At 42.7% G+C, this 20,151-nt stretch overlaps 1 protein-coding gene across 15 annotated transcripts in view; it reads left to right on the forward strand.

The window, feature by feature from the left end:
- ADARB1 (adenosine deaminase RNA specific B1) overlaps positions 1-13,277 on the forward strand; it is a 277,040-nt gene extending 263,763 nt beyond the window's left edge. For 14 of the 15 annotated variants that reach the window (XM_050916505.1, XM_050916511.1, XM_050916509.1 and 11 more), the window contains 2 exons: positions 5,483-5,661; positions 9,066-13,277. In XM_050916505.1, coding sequence (XP_050772462.1) covers positions 5,483-5,661; positions 9,066-9,242 — 356 coding nt within the window. In that variant the 3' untranslated portion in view covers positions 9,243-13,277. Of the gene's footprint in view, positions 1-5,482; positions 5,662-9,065 lie in introns of those variants that run through there. The other variant, XM_050916518.1, reaches the window with a different exon arrangement.
- The last annotated feature ends 6,874 nt before the right edge of the window (positions 13,278-20,151 follow it).

The following is a 20,151-nucleotide window of genomic DNA, read 5'->3' on the forward strand; positions in this document are numbered from 1 at the left end:
TATCAACAGGAGAACCACGAGAATGATTAAAGGATTAGAAAACATGCTGTCGTCTTTGAGAAGTGTTCTCGTGGATGCAGCTGTGCCTTTGATTGGAGATTTTTGGTAACATGTGGCTCATGCATGTGCTGCACACATCCTTGTGCCCTACACCAAGGCTATATGGGATTGTGTGGGCGAACCACTCTCCATTCCTTCTTAATCACTTTGGGCCTGAGACAGAGTTTACCTGTGTCTATTCTCTGCAGTATTCAGCAATTAGTCACTTTGCATATAATTAAATACCTTTTTAGTGTTTTTAGTTGTAGGAACATTTGTTTACCCCCCCTTTTTTTTTTCCTTTCCCATAAAAAAATTATTCATAGACATAGTTAGATGGTGGTTAAGATTTTTCCCTTCATAGGAGTCAGTTTTTGTTTATTTACACAAGAATGCTAGGCTCCCTGGGCTCCTGACATGAGGCTATTCCACTCCTAGTGTCTCTGCTGGGTAGGAAGTGTAAAAAATCAGGACAAGGGTGAGGGGTAATAGGTGCCTATATAAGAAAAAGCCCCCAAAATTAGGGCTGTCCCTATAAAATTGGGACATCTGGTCACCCTACTCTGCTGTTTGAGTGATACTCATATCCCCAGTAAGTGAAAGACCTGCACGTCCTTCAAGGATAGAGCCAGAAAAAATAGGGAGATCAAATTTAAACTCCTCATGATGGAGAAAGCTTTATGATCAGCTTTGGATCTATGGGTGAAGGCCCCTGCCCCACATATGTAGACCCCCCCCAAGTACTGTCAACATCAGGATCTGTCAACATCAGGATCTCAGTTACTGGAGGCTGCAAGACATGTACATGGTACTGCAGCACCAAGTACATCTACAGTACCACAGACCTCAGCCTCAATATTTGGCTCTAAGAGGAGGTGAAGAATAAATCTTCAAGAAAATATCAATCTCCGATGCACAAGCAGACTATGGAGACCTCAGATCCCAAGAGGAACTCCACAGAGGCTCCAAGTGATGCTGGTACTGCAAATGCAAAGTGGAGTCAGTTATCTTAGAGAGACTCGGTATCGAGCTTGGGTATCCATACCCAAAGTGACAGAGGCACAGTTGAGAAAAGTTCTGAGTCCATCCCTGAACAGCACTCCATATTGATAACCAGAAAGTCAGTGGTACCAAAGACTGCTCGGCTACCCGTGGTACCAGTGGAATTGGAGCTGACACACTCCCATGCCAACCACCTGCATCAAAATTGAAGACATCCTCCACCGGTCCATGCTCGACCCAATATTTGATACCATCAGTTCCACAAGAATGTAGGTACCCTAAAGACCTGATGGTATCATTGGAGCCAGAAACTCCTCTGTTAACAAGTGCTGGGGTTATCAGCATCAAGATCCTCTCACCCCTCTGCCTCCTAGAATACCATGCTCACCTTCATCTACTTTGCAAGTGGAACAGCTATCTGCCTCCCCCCTTGTAGTATGTGGAAGAGGACACCTCAGACTTTCACATATTGGTTCAGGGGTCCCATGTCTATTCTAAGATTCATCTCTCTCCCTCCAAGCTGACATATTAGAGGAGAATAGACCTCAAATGGCATCAACGTGAATACCTCCATCTATGTCATTTGCCCCCCTGAGTGGCCTTGATGGGATCTTTGGGTGTTCTGTCATCAACAATTTGCCACACAATCTTCACACCACCTGAAGGAGCAGAGAAGGGCCCATTCTCCTCAACATCCTCTACCACCACCTGTGCCAGAGGAGGAGACCTTTGGGGAGCAAGAAGCAAGAGTGGATAAAGAGGTGACACTTCTTACTAGTATTTCCTCCTCCTAGCCTGATGAAGCTATGATGCCTCCATTACCTTCTATGGTGGATGACTTCAAGTAATTTCAGGAACTGCTGAAGCAAATTGCTAGCATTCAACAAATTCCTTTAGAGCAAGTTCAGGAGTCCCACCATAAACTGCTATATACCTTACACACCTCCTCATCTATGAAGATTACACTCTGGTCCATGAAGCTCTTATGGGGCCTGCTGAAACTGTTTGGCAATCCCCAGCTACTGCACTGCCTACCTGCAAAAAGCATTATGTCCCTGCCAGAGAATCAGAGTTTCCATTTTTGCACCCAGCTCCAAATTCCCTGGAAGTGGACTCCATTTATGAACAAGGCAGATAGCATAGCTCAAAGTCCACCCCATACACAAGAGTCTTACTCTGCAGCTACACTTCCATTCAGAATAGCAAATCATCAGGTGCTCATGGCAAAATATGATTATTTGAACTACAAAAAATAAATTAGTATTTTATTGAGCACCTGCCAGAGGAACATTGTGACCAATTTGAGGTACAACAGGGTCAGTTCCTGGCAGACATCCCTCCAAGCCTCCTTGGATGCTGCAGATACTGCGGCACAATCTGTATCCACTGTAGTGGTCATAAGAAGAGTGTCTTGGTTGGAGATCTTGGGCTTCCCAAGAGGGGTTTAGAGCACCATTTAAGACCTCCCTTTTGATGGTTGCAAGCTCTGTGCAGACTCCACACTTTAAAGGACACACTGTGATCCTTAGGGATTTGTATTCTTGTAAATAAGAGGCGACTTAGTAGGTCTCAGATGGCACAGAGAGCACACCAGCCCCATATTCAACTTGTCATAGACCAGCTGAGCCCCTTTCCAACAGGCCAAGATACTCTAAAAAGAACCCTCATTCAGCTGTAGCAGTACCTACATTCAGCCATGTGCATTCTCCAAGCAACAGTTTTGATGGATTGATTGAGTCTCAGCTAGGGCTATCAAGCGATTAAAAAAATTCATCATGATTAATCACACAATTTAAAAAATTAATCACAATTAATTGTGCTGTTAATAATAAAATACCATTTAAATGTTTTAGATGTTTTCTACATTTTCAAATATATTGATTTCAATTAAAACGCAGAATACAAAGTGTACAGCGCTCACTTTATTTTTATTACGAATATTTGCACTGTAAAAATAAAAGAAATAGTATTTTTCAATTCACCTAATACAAGTACTGTAGTACAATCTCTTTATCACGAATGTTGAACTTACAAATGTAGAATTATATACAAAAAAAATGCATTTAAAAAAATTTAAAACTTTAGAGCCTACAAGCGCACTCAGAACTACTTCTTGTTCAGCCAATCACTCAGACAAACAAGTGTGTTTACATTTGCAGGAGATAATGCTGCGCACTTCTTGTTCATAGTGTCACCTGAAAATAAGAACAGGCATTTGCATGGCACTGTTGTAGCCGGCATTGCAAGATATTTAAGTTCCACATGCGCTAAAGATTTATAATCCCTGCATGCTTCAGTCACCATTCCAGAGGACATGTGTCCATGCTGATGATGGGTTCTGATCAATAACAATGGCAAATCTCTCTCCACAAGTTGGAGATCCTGTGCTTTGCTGGGACCTAAGCCTAGTCCTTAATTGCCTTATGAAGAAGCATCCTTTTCAGCCACTAGCTACATGTTCTTTGTTAGTTTATTCAGTGAGGACAGCCTTCCTAGTGGGAAGCACTTTTGCCCGAAGGGCTGTGGAATTAGGGGCTTTAATGCCAGACACCCACACACACATTTATGGTGTTCATCAGAGAGAAGATTTTGCTATGGGCCCATCCAAGATTTTTATCTTGGCTGTCCTCAGAATGAATTAATCATTGATCTCATGTTTTTCCCCAAAGCCACATCAGACTCTAGATGTCAGGAGGGCATTAGGTTTTTACTTAGATAGGACTAAACCTTATAGAAGATCTGCAAGACTATTTGTATCCTTTGTGGACCGAAACAAGCATTCTGTTATTTCAAAACAGGGGTTATCAAAGTAGATCTCTGGATGTATCAAGATCTGTTACAAGTGAACTCAATTTCAACTCCTTTGAGAGCGATTGCACATTCAACAAAAGCACTATCTGCATCTGTATTCTGACTTAAGGAAGTACCAATTGCAGACATCCAGAGAGCAGCAACTTGGTCCTCTGTTCATACTTTTTCTATCCATTATGCTTTGGTCCTTGCTGCAAGATATGACACTGCTGTGGGCAATGTCGTTCTCTCCTCTGTATTGGACTCTGTTCCGAACCACCTGCATCCTTAGCAGGGTCCTGCTTAGGAGACACCTGAAGCAGAGCACCCACAGGGATGCTACTCAGAGAAGGAGGGGAGGATACTCACCTTGTGCAGTAGCTGGAGTTCTTTGAGATGTGTGCCGCTCTGGGTGATCTGCTACCTAGCCTCCTCCTCTGTTGCTTCAGTGTCTCCCTTTTGGAACTTTGCAGAGGCGAAGGAACTGAGGGCAGTTAGTCCACACAGCCCCATATAACCTCAGTGCTGGGCACAAGGATGTGTAGGATGCATGTGTGGGCTGAAGAGGCATTGCTATGATCAAAGGCACAGGGCACAGGCACACCTGAAGTGGAGCACTCACAGGGACACACATCTTGAATAACTCCAGGTACTACACAAGGTGAGTAACCTCTCCTTATAGACTCAAAGAACTCAAACTATTTAGCTCAACAAGAGAAGGTTAAGGGATGACTGGATTCCAGTCTATAAATACCTTCATTGGGAACAAATATTTCATAATGGGCTCTTCAGCCTAGCAGAGAAAGGTCTAACATGATACAATGGCTGGAAGTTAAAGCTAGACAAATTCAAACTGGGAATAAGGCATACTTTTTTAACAGTGAGAGTAATTAACCATTGGAACAATTTCCCAAGGGTTGTGGTGGATTCCCCATCACTGACAATATTTAAATCAAGATTGGATGTTTTATTATAAGATCTGCTCTAGGAATTACTTTGGGGAAGTTCTCTGGCTTGTGCTATACCGCAGGTTAGACTAGATGATCATAGTGGTCTCCTCTGGCCTTGGAATCTAAGAATCTCTGATAGCTGCAACAGCACTCTCCTAGCACCAGGAGTGGGAACTGATTAAGGACATTAATTCTACTTAATAATATTCAGACTTGTACAGTACAGGGTTGCTAGTGAGACTCTGTGGAACCTGGGCATTCCTCTATTTAGCTACTCAATAGGCCCAAATCTGCTTAGTTTATGAGCTAAAGTAAGATCAACGCAAGGTGTATTGCATACTGTGATGCTCCAGTATTATTGTTTAATGTGATCTTGTTACAGCTCTTTCCATAATCTCTTTACCTTCCCTACCATCACCAATAGAAGCATGCATGGATTTTCAGATTTCTGATCAAGCAGATGTGCACAACTGAGCGTGATAGCAGGAAATAACATTTTAGCTGCACGTTCCCCATAAATAGTAATGGAATGGGCATGGCTGTTGAAGTAGCTGTTGAAAACCATGGAGGTATTTTAGAACCACAGCTATAAGAATGCCTAACAGTATGATCTGTATAGCACTAACCAATCACTCCTTCATCTGTAAACAACTGAGCAGGAATTTTCACATTTTCATTATTATGTACCTCTTCCCTTTCAGGTATTAGCAATGCAGAAGCCCGCCAACCGGGAAAAGCACCTAATTTCAGTGTAAACTGGACAGTAGGAGACACTGGTCTTGAAGTTATTAATGCCACAACTGGCAAGGATGAGATGGGTCGTGCATCTCGCCTTTGTAAGCACGCTTTGTACAGTCGCTGGATGCGTATTCATGCAAAGGTACATGTCCAAAGATAGGAGTATTTTTTCACTGTTGGCTTTCAATTTTGCTCAATCTCATAACCACCTTTCTAATGAAAGATTGTAATGTGCTGGCTTATTATGTGCTGGTTAGTAATTGGGTAAAAATGGAGAAAAGAGAGATGTCTTTGTTCCACGTTTTCTTTAATATGATAATTTCTAGTGTAAATGTATATGAAGATCTAATTACCTGCCTTTAGAACAAGTGAAGTGAAAATGTTGACTCCTTTGAGCTTTGCTTATAATTTTGATGTACCAGACAAGACAGACTTTTAGTAGCTCTTCTGGAGCCCAGCCCACAGAATACTAAGGTTACAAACCAGGAAGGCTAAGATTTGCCAGATCAGACCCTGAGTCCATCCTGTGACATATCAGGCAAGGCAGCCATGTGTGTGGGGGCTGTAGTTTAGTGTGAAGAGGCACTCCTGTTTGAGAACATGTGGGTAAAATCCTAGCCCCATTGAAGTCAAAGGGAGTGGCTTAAGTGGGGCCAGGTTTTCTTCCCTCGTCTTCCCCAGGAGGTGCAGGTAAAGGCCACAGAATTGCTTTTTGAACGTTTGGATTTCTTTAACCCATGATGGTTGATCCTTTATAAAAATGGAAAGGTACAAGCAGTAAACCATGATCCTTAGGGTTCTCCCATCCTCTCTTCAAAGCATCTGTATTGATGGAAGCAAACAGCACCTTGAGCCAGTCATTTCAGCTGGATCAGTATTCCTACAACAGTCTTTTGGAGTCTATCATTTCTTACTGTGGTGCGGCAAGGCACTGAACTACTGCAATATAGACAGTCGGGTGCTGAGACTGTAGCATAAGCTTGTCATTCACTTTCACCCCATGCCATCTTCTTAGTCCCCTGTCACTGTTCAGAGATCCTTCTCACCAGAATATGTGGAAGGAAGATGTTTCTGTCTTTTTAAGGGCAGTAGAGCAGGCAGGATTGTGGGTGGGGGAAAGACTTATTTAAAAAAATAATAACCCCTTAGGTTTAAATGTTTTTCATCATCCCCTCCCCAACTTTGTTAACGTGTCACTCTGAAATATTTTCCTGAAAAGATATGAATGGGTGGGGGTCACAAGTGATGGCTTGACAAAGTGGTGCTGCGTAGTGGGTGGAATCCACTATGACTCGGCGTTAGTGAGAGAGGATTGGGAGGAGTTGTGAAACATTATGCGGTATTAATTCACTAGAATTTAGAAACTTCTGCAGAGTAGGCAGGGTCCCTAATAACATGCATTGGGCCAGCTCATCTTAGTTTTCAGTCTTCACAGCGCTGAATTGGCTAGGTGGCTGTTTCTCAGTCCTACTGTAGTAAATGTGAAAGCTCTAAATGTCAATACTGCAAAGAGCTGAATAGTCTTTAGAGATCAGCAGACATAAGGACATTAATTTAACTGGCCAATGCTGAGGGAAGTGGTAGGAAACAAGCAATTGAATAAACTAAAGTAATGAAAACAGATAATTCTTCCAAAGTGAAAGGTAACCATTGCGGAATGTGTAAAATAGCAAGATAGAAAGGATTTGTTCTTATCTCAGAGAATGCAACAAATATTTTTCTCTGGATTCTTCAAGATTAAATGTTCCATTGAAGGAAACTATGTTGAAATAGAAGAACAAAACATTGATGAGTTTACTGATTGTGCAAGTGAGAAATTTGATGCTATCATCACAATCTAAACATATTCTCGCTGATCATTTAAATCTACGTTCCAGTCTTTCCAGCAGCTTTTTAACATAAGGCTTTGTTCAACAGTAATCTCTGTCCTTCTTTGACATCCCAAAGTAGACCAGTCAGTGATTGTGCTATACAACAACTGAAAAAAATGCAGATTTGGACTTGATAAGAAAGTTACAACCTTCTTTTATGCTAACAACTTCACCTTCTGTGTAACAGAAAATGAACAATTCAAGAAATGATTAAAGCACTTCACCCTGGATGTCTCTTCCAGACAGATATAAATTCTCACAGATCCACTCCTGCATGCTGCAAGTGAAGAAACACAGGAAAAATTAAAGGGAAAACAAAAAGAACTACATTGACTTAATGAAAGATAGGATAGTTGGCTGAACATGAGAAACAAACTGATAGCTTCTAGCATCAGTTCAGGAGAAAATGCTTTCCTATCCGTGCTTAATGGTATTGATTCTACATCTAGGGAAAAATGCAGAATGCTGTGTCCAAATGGCTGAAGATATCATCCTGTAGCGCAGAAAAGAGTTGCCATTGCCTCACAGAACAATAATAAAATGAAAAAGACAAGAGACTTTCTCGGGTCCAGTTATCCCCAATATCTGACACATGAGTTTTCAAAGCACCATTTGCACCTCTTTGAGTAAGAAGTAGTAATGAACAATCCAAAAAAGGGGAATGGAAGGGAAAATTCTCCTGTAACCATCATCACCCTTATAGTTATCTGTTTGAAGGAGGAGGATTGGTGCCCCAGCATCCCCAGAAGAGAATTCTCAGGAAGTCTGCATTTGTGTCCAGCTAGGTTAAAGCTTGAACTGAGCACAAGAAGTGCCTTTGTCAAAGGCCAGTGTGTATTTTACAAAGTAAAGAGCTGCAGAGAGTACAAGGGCAATTGGCAGATTTCAGACAGACTTGGCAGATTCGTATGATCTAGATGATCTGATGGTCCCTTCTGACCTAAAACTCTAAACATTATTATTACAGCCTTGATTTTTCTGAGCAGCAGTTGACCAATAATCTAGGTTCACCAAAAACCGATGAAATTCCCTGAGATGACGCTAACTGAAGTTCTGCTCCTACAGAGTTTCTATATTCTGCAGGAGCAGAACCGACGGCTTTGGGGAGCTTCTGTTCATATTTCGCTTATTAATCTATCCTGTAAAGCTGCAGAGCCATTTCAGCTGGTACTGCTGTAATGCACCCCCCGTTCATGGGGCAGGGAGGATGATGGGGGTTACATGTAGGCCTTCCACCCGTGCTGCGCAGGGTATGTGTATCTCTGGCTCAAGGCCCTGGAATACTGCTTCCCTCCCCAGCCCTGCTGTCAGGGGAGCCTTTGCCACCACAAAGGTGGGTGTGAGCTGTCCCAGGAAGAGTAGACGGGGTGGGTTTCAAAGAGAATGCCAGCCAGTTAGTATCAAGCAATATAATGATGGTTTCAGTTTGACCTTCAAGGTGCTTATGGAAATGAGTAGATCCTCAGGGTTCCCATTGGACCAATAGTTTTGCTATGAGCTGTGAAGTGATACGTAATTGGATACAAATCAACAGTAATGTTCTATCCAAAAATGGTAGAATACAGTGTTTGTCATTCTTTCAAATTGCTGCACTCATTCTCTTGGTTTTCTTGATTCTGGTTCCTGGAATGGCTTTGTGTAATAGTTTGTTTTCTTTCTTTTTCTGTTTGTGCAGCTTTCCTCTAGCCTGCGCGCAAAGATCCTCAAACCGAACCTCTACCATGAAACTAAGCAGGTGGCCACTAAGTATCAAACTGCCAAAGAGTGTTTGTTTAAAGCGTTCCTGAAGGCAGGGCTTGGAGCATGGGTGGAGAAACCAATAGAGCAGGATCAGTTTTCTCTCACTGTCTAATTCATGGACTGCACATCACTTTGGAACAGGGAGTCATTCTGGAAATCCTGGCGTCCAGCATCATTTTCTGGCATCAGCTGTCAAAGCATCATTTTGACACTTTGAAACTAACTAGCAAATTGATGTTATGTTTTGCTCAAATATTGGAAGTCAATGATAAGTTGCTACAATAATTCTATATTTTGTTATAAAAATCATTTTGGTTTACTTCTCTAGAAAATCCTTTTACTGTAGAAAAAGAATTCAGTAAGGCTGTCTTTAACAGTACCAGATGACTCATATTTTTCTGGGTTAGAAATAATTCCCTTTTTTAATGCAATATAAGCAAGTGCATGAAAACATGTAGATTGCATTAGGTTTACACTGCAGTTTTTTTAGTCTGTAGCTTAATTTAATCAAAAAAGCTACAAAGTTAATTTCTTCTCTTCTGTTAGCTTGTTTTTTTTAATTGCAGAGCATATAGGTGACAAAGCCAGAATGGATTTTGGACAGCTAGCTTTTCCCTTCTTCCTTGCTCTTTAAAACCAGCTGCTGAAAACTTTATGTCTTTGATGTACGTATTTATTAGTCTGTGATCTGGTTTTTAACATACAGCTTTTTATTCTGTTTTTTAAAATACCTTTACCTCCCATTTACATGCATTGTAAAGTCATCATTTTGTACCACTGTAAACTGGAAACAAAAAATAAGTATTTGTAAGTTAAGAAATTGAGTCTGTAGTGTACAAAACCTGTTTAGAAGTAGGCAATTTGTATATCCCAGAACTCATGCGAACCCCACTGTAACCTTAACAGTAATGTGGCAACTTCAAAAAACACAGTTGTTCATTTTGGGGAAATAATTCTGATTTGCCAAAAATAACCCATTCATAGAATATTAATTACAGGTTTTCTCAAAGAAATCAGAGGCCTGCTAAGGATGAAAGAATTGTTAAACTTCTTTCTTGTGGTCTTCAGAGACTTAACCACTGGACTGTTGTGTCCCCTGAAGATCGTATTGCCTGTAGCTTCACATACTTGATGACTTAGAAAAGTCTTAATTCTAAGTTTTGTTTGGTCTAGTATATATTTAGAATGGTGTTTTATTCATAAAAGCTCTTTTACGTTAAAATTTTCACATATGCTAGATGTAAAAATGAAAAATAGCAGGGAAAATACTGCCAGGTCTGTTAAGTCAATGGGTACATAGACAGCACTTTTAGAACAATTTATAAGCGAAATGGAAGTTGGACAATGGATTGGAGAAATCCTCTTTTTCTCAGCATACCAGGTATAATTCTCTAGTTACGTCCAATATGTCTAAGTACATGATGTGACCTGTGTGTATCAAATATATTGGGTGTAAAAATTCTGAAAAACACCTCAAAGTATTTTTAAGTCCTATTTTTTAAAAAATAAATTTATAATAGCAATAATTACCTCAGCACCGGGCATTTCCTGGAGAATAGTGGCTCCATGGGTGTTGTGGAAAGTGATACAAAAACTCTTTCCATCCAGTAATCAATGCGCCGGAAATGCCCTGTCCTGCAATCATTATTGCTCAATTATAAATCAAAGTGAAAAAAATCATCAAGACTAAAGGTTGCCTGAATATTGTACAAAGCCTCCTAATTACAGTCTTAGTGGCAATACATTAATGTGTAAAACAAACTCTGGTAGGGGAAAAACATTCAGAATGTGTGAAGGCAAGTAATATACATGCTCTTTCAAATACAAGATTTACATTGTATCTGTCTTTGCAAATGTCTTTGGCCCTGAACCTGCAAACACTTTTGCAGTTGCTTAAAGTTAAGCACAAGTAGACCCACAGAATGCTAATGTGTTCAAAATGAAACGTGCATAAATTTGCAGGATTGAAGCCAAAATGTGGAGAACTGTAAATTAGAGCAACTTGTGAATTTTCTAGCTGGTCTAACCACGTGGATTTTCTTGGAATTAGTCTTACTATTAAATGAAATCTCTGTTTTTAAGGGACTCTCTCCTGATGATTTCACTTTGGAATCTTTATCTATTTTTACCAATCTTTTTAAATTTCTCATTCAGATTCATTCAGAGCTTTTTTCAGATTTTATTTTGAAGTTCAGGCAGTTATTAGATGAGATTATTTTTTTATTAATGAAGTCCTGAATGTGAGTAATATATTTAAGTATTATTGTAGGCATAAATTTTAAGACACTCAGATTTACTAGGAATATATGGAAACTATAAGTGAGAGTTCCATGCAGAATTCTTTTTGATAAAAGTGCAGCATTTGATTGATATGAGGAATGAGTTCTCATTCATTATAGTTTCCAAATGTTTTCAAAAATGTTTTCCAGAATCATGTGCAACCCATATCTGTCATCTGGGAGCCAGTGGCTTTCCACACACCTGCTTATTCATTTTTGTTCAGTAATATGTGAAAATCAGAAGTTGTAGGGGGAAAAAGTGTTCCTCTAAAAGATTTATTTGAGATTGTTATATTCAGCTAAATTCTGCCATGTCCCTTTTTTTTATTCTGTGCCCCTCTTTGTATTCTTTGTAATATTCCTGTATTCTTTACAGATCACCATCACCAAGCATGGATGGCTTTTTATGCATTTAATTTTAAATGATTGCAGAGGATAAAGGCAACATGGCTGCCAACAGCTGTTGAAATTTGGGGTTGACCTTTCTCTATCAAGCATTTAGCTTGGCATTTATTTTGAAAGGTTGGATGGTCTTTTTGAATATCTTCATTATGCGATTTAGTGTGTAATGGTGGTGGTGGCTAATCTTAGCAAGGATTTGTTATGCTATCCTGGGAGTTCTTGGGTTTTTCTAAGTTGATATAAGTATATATCTCAGGTTTGTCACAAAATTTAAATGAGTAACAACTTTAAAGTTAATAAATACTTGAAGAAATATAATTTAAGATGTTTTTCCAAATTACATTCTAGCTACAATAAAAGATAATAGGTTAGTAACATAGAACACTGTAAATGTAGGGATTTAAAAAAAAAATTCTGTAGGGGTGTGGAAAGGAACTTGGACCTGGAGCTGAAACTTGAAACGTTTGATTATGTCCGTGCTCAGGATTTAATACCCAATAGAATATTTCCTGTCACTTGCTGATGATGAATCATCCTATACAGAGTTCAAGTTAAAAACTGTCTTCACATTAATATGCTAGCTCTTTCCTATTCCCCACAAAGCTCCCAACCCTTTAGTGTAGTTAGTGATAGTTAAATAGTGTGCAACTTAGACATGTACAACAATGGGCTCCCTGCACAGGGGACAGTTTTAGTATCCTCCTCATGCTAGATAGTACAAACACACTATTCTAGAGTAGAAACTAATTCATGGGGTAGCAGCAGATCTTTATATGGTGCCTCTCCTGTGTCATCATTAAAACCTAAAGAACTCACGACTGAAATTTCAGGCACCTTAGAGCTGCGTCACTGGTGTTTTGCTTACTAGTGTGCATCTCGGATTTTAAGTATTTTATCCACCTAGAAATATAAACAATCTTCCAACTGGATACCTTGTATATACAAATTATAATGCTTTCTGCTGGCGAGGGAGTAAAATTATTAGTTGTAGGCTGCTGATCCCAGCTAACACAGTGTTGTGCACTCAATTTGCATGTCTGTAATGGAAGAGTAAAGGTGACATCATGAAAACTGTTTTCTTTCCCGTCTCTCCCAAAGACAAATTATTTTTCACAGGGAGAAAGACTTGAGTCTTGGGACATTTTGAGTTGAGGTTGCCACATAACTGAAGTGGAACTTACTTACTTTTTTTTTTTTTTTTAAATAACATGCTGAAGGTTCTCCATACGCTGAAAATTATCTGTTTGCCTTTTGCCAAAGCAAGCTTTTTCACTCCGAGGAGATACTTTCAAGTCTTTGCATTTTTATCATAATAGAGTGTCTGTTATAAAAATCATCCGGAAGTTTTTTGAACGGGAAGGTGAGCTGTGATTCAGATATGTGATGGGAAACAAAATGTTTAAAGTTATTTAAAACATAAAAGTGAGCCCACAGAAATAAAATGTATACAAAATGTATAAAATATATTATCCTGTCTCCAAATTGCTGTGTGGTTTTTGGTTTTGTTTTTTTAAAAACAGGCAGCCTTATAAAATAATGTATGATATCAGCTGAATTGAAAGTTTTTTGGTGCAATTTACAATAATACTTGGGTACAATCCCAATCAGATATAGACTGGGCATGATGAAAACTGCTGCATAAGAGTGTGCTATGGTTTTTATTAACTTATTTATATGCATGTTAAGAATATCACAGAATCATAGAAGATTAGGATTGGAAGAGACCTCAGGAGGTCATCTAGTCCAACCCCCTGCTCAAAGCAGGACCAGCCCCAACTAAATCATCCCAGCCAAGGCTTTGTCAAGCCAGGCCTTAAAAACCTCTAGGGATGGAGGTAACCTATTCCACTGCTTCACCACCCTCCTACTGAAATAGTTTTTCCTAATATCCAACCTAGACCTCCCTCACTGCAACTTGAGACCATTGCTCCTTGCTCTGTCATCCGCCACCACTGAGAACAGCCAAGCTCCATCCCCTTTGGAACCCCCCTTCAGGGAAGTTACTGCTATCAAATCCACCCTCACTCTTCTCTTCAGCAAACTAAATAAGCCCAGTTCCTTCAGCCTCTCCTCATAAGTCATGTGCTCCAGCCCCCTAATCACTTTTGTTGCCCTCCGCTGGACTCTCTCCAGTTTGTTCACATCCTTTTTGTAGTGTGGGGCCCAAAACTGGACGCATTACTCCAGATGTGGCCCCACCAGTGCCGAATAGAGGGGAATAATCACTTCCCTTGATCTGCTGGCAAAGCTACTACTAATGCCGCCCAATATGCCATTTTCCTTCTTGGCAACAAGGGCACAGTGTTGACTCATATCCAGCTTCTTATCCACTGTAATCCCCAGGTTGTTTTCTGCAGAACTGCTGCTTAGCCAGTCGGTCCCCTGTCTAGCGGTTCATGGGATTCTTCCTTCCTAAGTGCAGGACTCTGCACTTGTCCTTGTTGAATATCCAGAGTTATTGTAATTACACCTCTACCCCGATATAATGCGACCCGATATAACATGAATTCGGATATAACGCGGTAAAGCAGGGGGCAGGGCTACGTGCTCCGGCAGATCGAAGCAAGTTCGATATAACGTGGTTTCACCTATAACGCGGTAAGATTTTTTGGCTCCCGAGGATAGCGTTATATTGGGGTAGAGGTGTAATTAAGCAGTTTTAGAAGAGATATTAAATCTCATGCTTTAAAGTTTAAACCAATTACAGATTAGGATGAGCCCAAAGTGCTTTGGGGGTCAGATTACCCCACGTGTGCTACTCAGGGTTCTTACACCTTCCTGGTATCCCCCGTTGTCAGAGACAGGATACTGGACTAGATGGACCTTGGCTCTGGCCCCACCTGGTAATGCCTGTGTTCTGTGCTAGTGGGAGTTCAGAGGCCACAGCGCAGAGACCAGAACTCTGGATCTTGATTTTGGAATTCATTTGTCCGAATTAGGAATTGAACCTTTTGTATCATCTGACCCATTGTGCAGCATCGCTCATCGTTACATTATAGCACATATCTCAGCATGCTTCCGCCTTCTGATAAACAAGCAGGAAAGGAACCAGAGCTGCTCTCATAGTTATGTGCCTGGCAGCATTTATATTCAGATGGTCCTGTGGGTTTATTTGGCACGATGTTATTATATAATTCTGCCATATACTTTTAAGGATGTTAATTTTTGAAATAAGTTTTCATTGTAATCTTCTACATAAAATTGACATTGTCACGTTTGTGCTCGGCAGAAGTCTTATGACAAGCACAGAGACTGTCAGAGGAAGGTGGCTCAATTTCAAACGCTAGATTTGTTGTCTAATCAGTTTCTGACTGAAACAGACAAAATAGAAGGAAGTTCTTGTTTTTCTTCCCAAAGCACAAATGCCCTTATGGGATGTAACATTCCATTCCTCCATGCAGCCAGCTCCCAAAATGTATCAAAGGAGGTAAGTGCTGTTAGTGTAAAAAATACCTTGGAAAATCTGGCCCTGTGTCTTTTATAAACTGTGTAAAGATTTTTTTTCCCCCTCCCCTACTTCCGTAATGGCTGAATAAGCTGTACTGACAACAGAACTAGAAGAATATTATGGGTTTTATCCTGGCTCCATTGAAGTCAATGGCAGAGCTCCCATTGAGTTCAGTGAATCCAGGATTTCATCCTATACATTTAAATATTGTTGACTTTAATAATGAAGCAAAACAAAATCATTTAAATAAATATCAAAAGTAACATGGATTTTGAAATCCCTGTGTTGACAATTTTGTACTCTTGCTGCTCATCATGCGAACAGTACAGCAGAAGGCTTTTGTGAGGGGTCCTGCTTTGTTTTTGTTTAGTGAAACTATAAAACAGATATAAGAAATGTAATTTATGTACATAACAATCTTATCCATTTGGAGACAGCAGTTGTGACATTTTAAAGAATTTTTACCTTTGAGTGACAGAGTCTGTAGCCTAGGAAGCCCAAAATGTCATCACGTTGCTTTCTAAAATGTTTTCAATATTATCATGCACAGACCAGTTTAGTTGCAGACAGCAGATACATGGTTAGAAGATTAAAATACAATGTAAATAAATTGCTCCATGTTATTTCATGAGGCAGTTACTCTTGCCCTATTTCTGACTTTGTGATGTTGTGAAGACAACACACCTGCCTTTACTAACTGCTAAAGGGACATTAAAAGAGCACTGTCAAATACTTCCATGACGATGTTTATTTCTGATTGTCCTCTCCATCCTTCCTAATCCCTCCTCAGAATATTCACCGTAGCAGTGTCTCTAGAAATGTTATTTGCCTTGGGGCACAAACACTCCCCACTCCACCCCATACTGCTGCTGAAGCACACTCTACTGATTATCCTAACTAATGACTCTGCTTTGCATACTACCGTGCTTCATTTAATTATAATACTTGGAGATATACCTATCTCCTAGAACTGGAAGGGACCCCGAGGGGTCATTGAGTCCAGCCCTCCCTTTAATATTTGTACAGAGATTTGAAAATACATAGTTATATAAATACTAAGAATTATTATTTGTACATCACTATTGTCAGTGTCAGAAAAATGTACCCAGATCAAGGAGCTGTGTCCCTTTTCAGAAGCTCTAGATACAACACACCCAGCACAAAACATTGTGTAAGTCCTTCCAACGCCTAATTATCATGTTAGTTACATCATGAAGAATACTCCACAACAATTTCAGGGCACGAATTGGGTTGGGTCTCGGTACATTTTTTGAGGCTACCATCTTGTTCTCTGTAATCTCAGCTTTCATTTAAAACAAAAACTCAAAACAAATAGTAAGGGCTTATTTACAGTTGGAAATTTACAAAAATATCTATGCCAGAGCAACACCCCATGATTGCAGAATAAGAGGGCCTTTTTCTGATTTAGTTTAATCTGTGTCCAAATCCACTATGGAAGTGGATCAAACTAAATCAGAAATGGGCACTCTTAGTCCAAAAAAAGTGTGTCCACACAGAGCTATTCTGGTTAATTTCTAGCTGTAGACAAACCCTGAGTCTCTTGCAAGGAAAACCAGAAAGTGTGAACCAAGTACACACCAATATCCGTGATGTGTACAACCGTAATCTGTAGAGAACCTAAAACAATAGCGGTAAGAAGTGTGAACTGCCCCTGTGCCCCAATGGCATGCTGACACAAATGCCTAATTACAGTAATTTAAGGACCAGCATTACTGAGAAAGGGAGGAGAGAAACTCACACACAGATCTGCACATCTAGCCCAGTATCCTGTCTTCCGACAAGTGGCCAGGGCCAGATGATGCAGAGAGAATGAACAGAACAAAGCAGTAATCAAGTGATCCATCCTCTGTCATCCAGGCCCAGCATCTGGCATTCAGAGACTTAGGGACATCTAGAATATGGAGACACATCCCTGACCATCTTAAATAAGAGCTATTGAGGGACCTGTTCTCCATGAATTTATCTAATTCTTTGAGTGCTTGCTCATATCCATTCCAATTAGGTGTGCGCGCGCCACGTGCATGTTCGTTGGAAGATTTTTACCCTAGCAACACCCAGCGGGTCGGCTGGGTGCCCCCTGGCGTGGCGCCGTTATGGCACCGAATAGATACCCCTGCCGACCCGTCCACTCCTCAGTTCCTTCTTACCGCCCATGTCGGTCGTTGGAACAGTGGAGCGCGGCTTAGCTGATCTCCACTTCCCTAGCTATTCATCCGTTCTAGTATTTATTGTGTATATAGTTTTATAGTGTTATAGTTTATACTTTTATTAACCTTTTGTTAATGTAGTTAGTGTCCATACTTCAGAGGGTTAGGGGTTAGCCCCTTCCCCTCCCCCGATGCCCAGGCCCATGCCTGGTTCACCGGGCTTCAAACCGTGCTCAGCCTGCCAGCGGCCGATGCCAACAGGAGACCCCCACAACTCCTGCCTGAAGTGCCTGAGGGAATCCCATCTTACAGATAAGTGCCGGATTTGCAAGTCGTTTAAGCCGCGGACAAAAAAGGAGCGGGACTTTCGTCTTAAGCAGCTCCTAATGGAGGCAGCCCTCACTCCTCCGTCTTCGGCACTGAGTGCCACACAGTCCGCGCCAGGGAGAAGTGATTTGTCAGCACCGGAGAGCGCCGGCACCGCCAAGATGCCCCGGCACCAGCCGGCACCGGCCCAGAAGCCAGCCTGGCACCACTCCCTCTCCCCGCGTGCCAAGAAGGTCAAAGCTCCTGCGGCTCCAATGTCTATACCGCAGTCTGAGCCTCAGCCAAAACCGAGTCACCCGGCACCAACAACTGCCGCGGCACCGGCAATCTCGGCACCGTTGATTCCGGCCATGCAAGAGCCATCGAGTCCAGTGCATGACAGCTCCCCGGCACACGCCTCGGTAGAGCTTAAAGTTCCCACCACGCCAGAGACCTTTTCGACGGCGAGGGAACTCATTGCTCTAACGGAGCCCACCCTGCCTCAACCCCCGGCACCACCGGTGCGGGTTGTTGCATCAACAGGGAAGCCTGCCCTGGTCAGGCCACCTTCTATCAATGCCGCAGGCAGGCACTGCTTGAGATCGAGGTCTCGCCAGCATTCCTGATCTCGCTGCCGGTGCCGATCTAGGCGCCGCTCGCAGTCCCAGTACCGATCTCCTTCTCGGTACCGGTCGTACTCGTGGCACCGCTCACGATCCCGCTCTCCGGACCGATACTCCAGACGGTGGTCCAGCTCCCGGCACCATTCACGCCGCAGCCACTCTCACCATAGAGCTTCATGATCCCAGTCGACCTCCCCGCACCGCACTGGTCGCAGGTCCCGGTCAACCTCTCAGCACCAGTACGACTCCCGGTACCGCTCTCCGGTGCGGCACAACGCACGGTACCCTGCGCACAGGGCTCCTCCTCACGTGCTCTCTGCTCCGCCGTGGCCATCACAGCACCCATCTGCGTCTTCGCACACTGATAGCGCCGCATATGGAGATTCAGAAACGCAGAGCCATGTCCTCCAGGAGCCTCAGGGCATGGAACAAACGCCTCAGTGGTCCTTCTGGATGCCTTGGGCATATCACCAGGCCCAAGGTGAACCCACGGTTCCATCTCGTTCCGCCTCGTCGGAACATCATGCACCAGAGGCCACTGTTAGCCGCCCTCCTCCAGCGGGTACAGACGATTTGGCTCTGGCGCCGGACCCCCAGGTGTTCCCGGACCCTGATGCTCCTCCGGAACAGGAGTTACTAAATGAGCCAGCCGTGCTGGGTCTCTCATCCTCCTCTTCACCAGACGAGGCAGTAGCCGGTACTTTGTCATCGGGCCCACCCCCAATCGACCTCTGAGCCCACCAGCACCTTCTCCAGCGTGTCACCTTAAATATCAACCTCCAGGTGGAGGAGGTCCCAGAGGTAGAAGACCCGGTCATAGACATACTGTCGGCGGATGCCCCAACTCGCGTGGCTCTGCCATTCATCCGGTCCATCCATGCCAAGGCGGATACTATTTGGCAATCCCCGGCGTCTATCCCTCCCACGGCCAGAGGCTTGGAAAGGAAATACATGGTACCCTCTAAAGGGTACGAATATTTATATACCCATCCTCCTCCATGCTCTCTGGTCGTTCAATCTGTGAGAGAGAGAGAGAGCACCATGGCCAGCAAGCCCCTGCCCCGAAATTGCGGGAGGCTAGAAGGATGGATCTATTGGGGTGTAAAGTTTACTCCGCCGGAGGCCTCCAACTGTGGGTGGCCAACCAACAGGCCTTGCTCAGCAGGTATAATTATAATACCTGGCAATCGGTGGGTAAGTTCGCTGAACTGGTCCCACAGGACTCCCGCCCGGAATTCCAAGCCCGTCTGGAGGAAGGGAAGAAAGTGGCAAGGACTTCTCTGCAGGCCTCACTCGATGCTGCTGATTCGACAGCCAGAACCGTGGCCTTGGGGATTACAATGCGGAGAATATCGTGCTTGCAGGTATCAGGCCTATCTCCTGAACTGCAACGCACTATTCAGGACCTTCCGTTTGATGGACAGGGCCTTTTCTCTCAGAAAACGGACCCTAGACTCCAGAGTCTCAAGGACAATCGCATCATCATGCGTTCCCTCAGGATGCATACTCCGCAAACCCAACAGAGTTCCTTCCGTACCCAGCCTCAGCACCCTTACCCCCCATCCAGGCCACGACAAGACTTTAGCAGGAGGCGTGGTCACGGGAACCGCAGACGGCAGTCGGGTTCCCAAGGGGGCCAGAATAACGGTCCCCCCAAACCATCAGTGGGACCAAAACCGAACTTTTGAAGGTGCGCCCGAGAGCAGAGCACCAGTCCTTCCCCAGGATCCTCTTCAGTTCTCCAACCGCCTTTCCTCCTCCCTCCCTGCGTGGGCCCAATTAATCTCAGATCGTT

Source organism: Gopherus flavomarginatus, chromosome 10 (genome assembly GCF_025201925.1).
Source record: "Gopherus flavomarginatus isolate rGopFla2 chromosome 10, rGopFla2.mat.asm, whole genome shotgun sequence".
NCBI classification, from domain to species: Eukaryota; Metazoa; Chordata; order Testudines; family Testudinidae; genus Gopherus; species Gopherus flavomarginatus.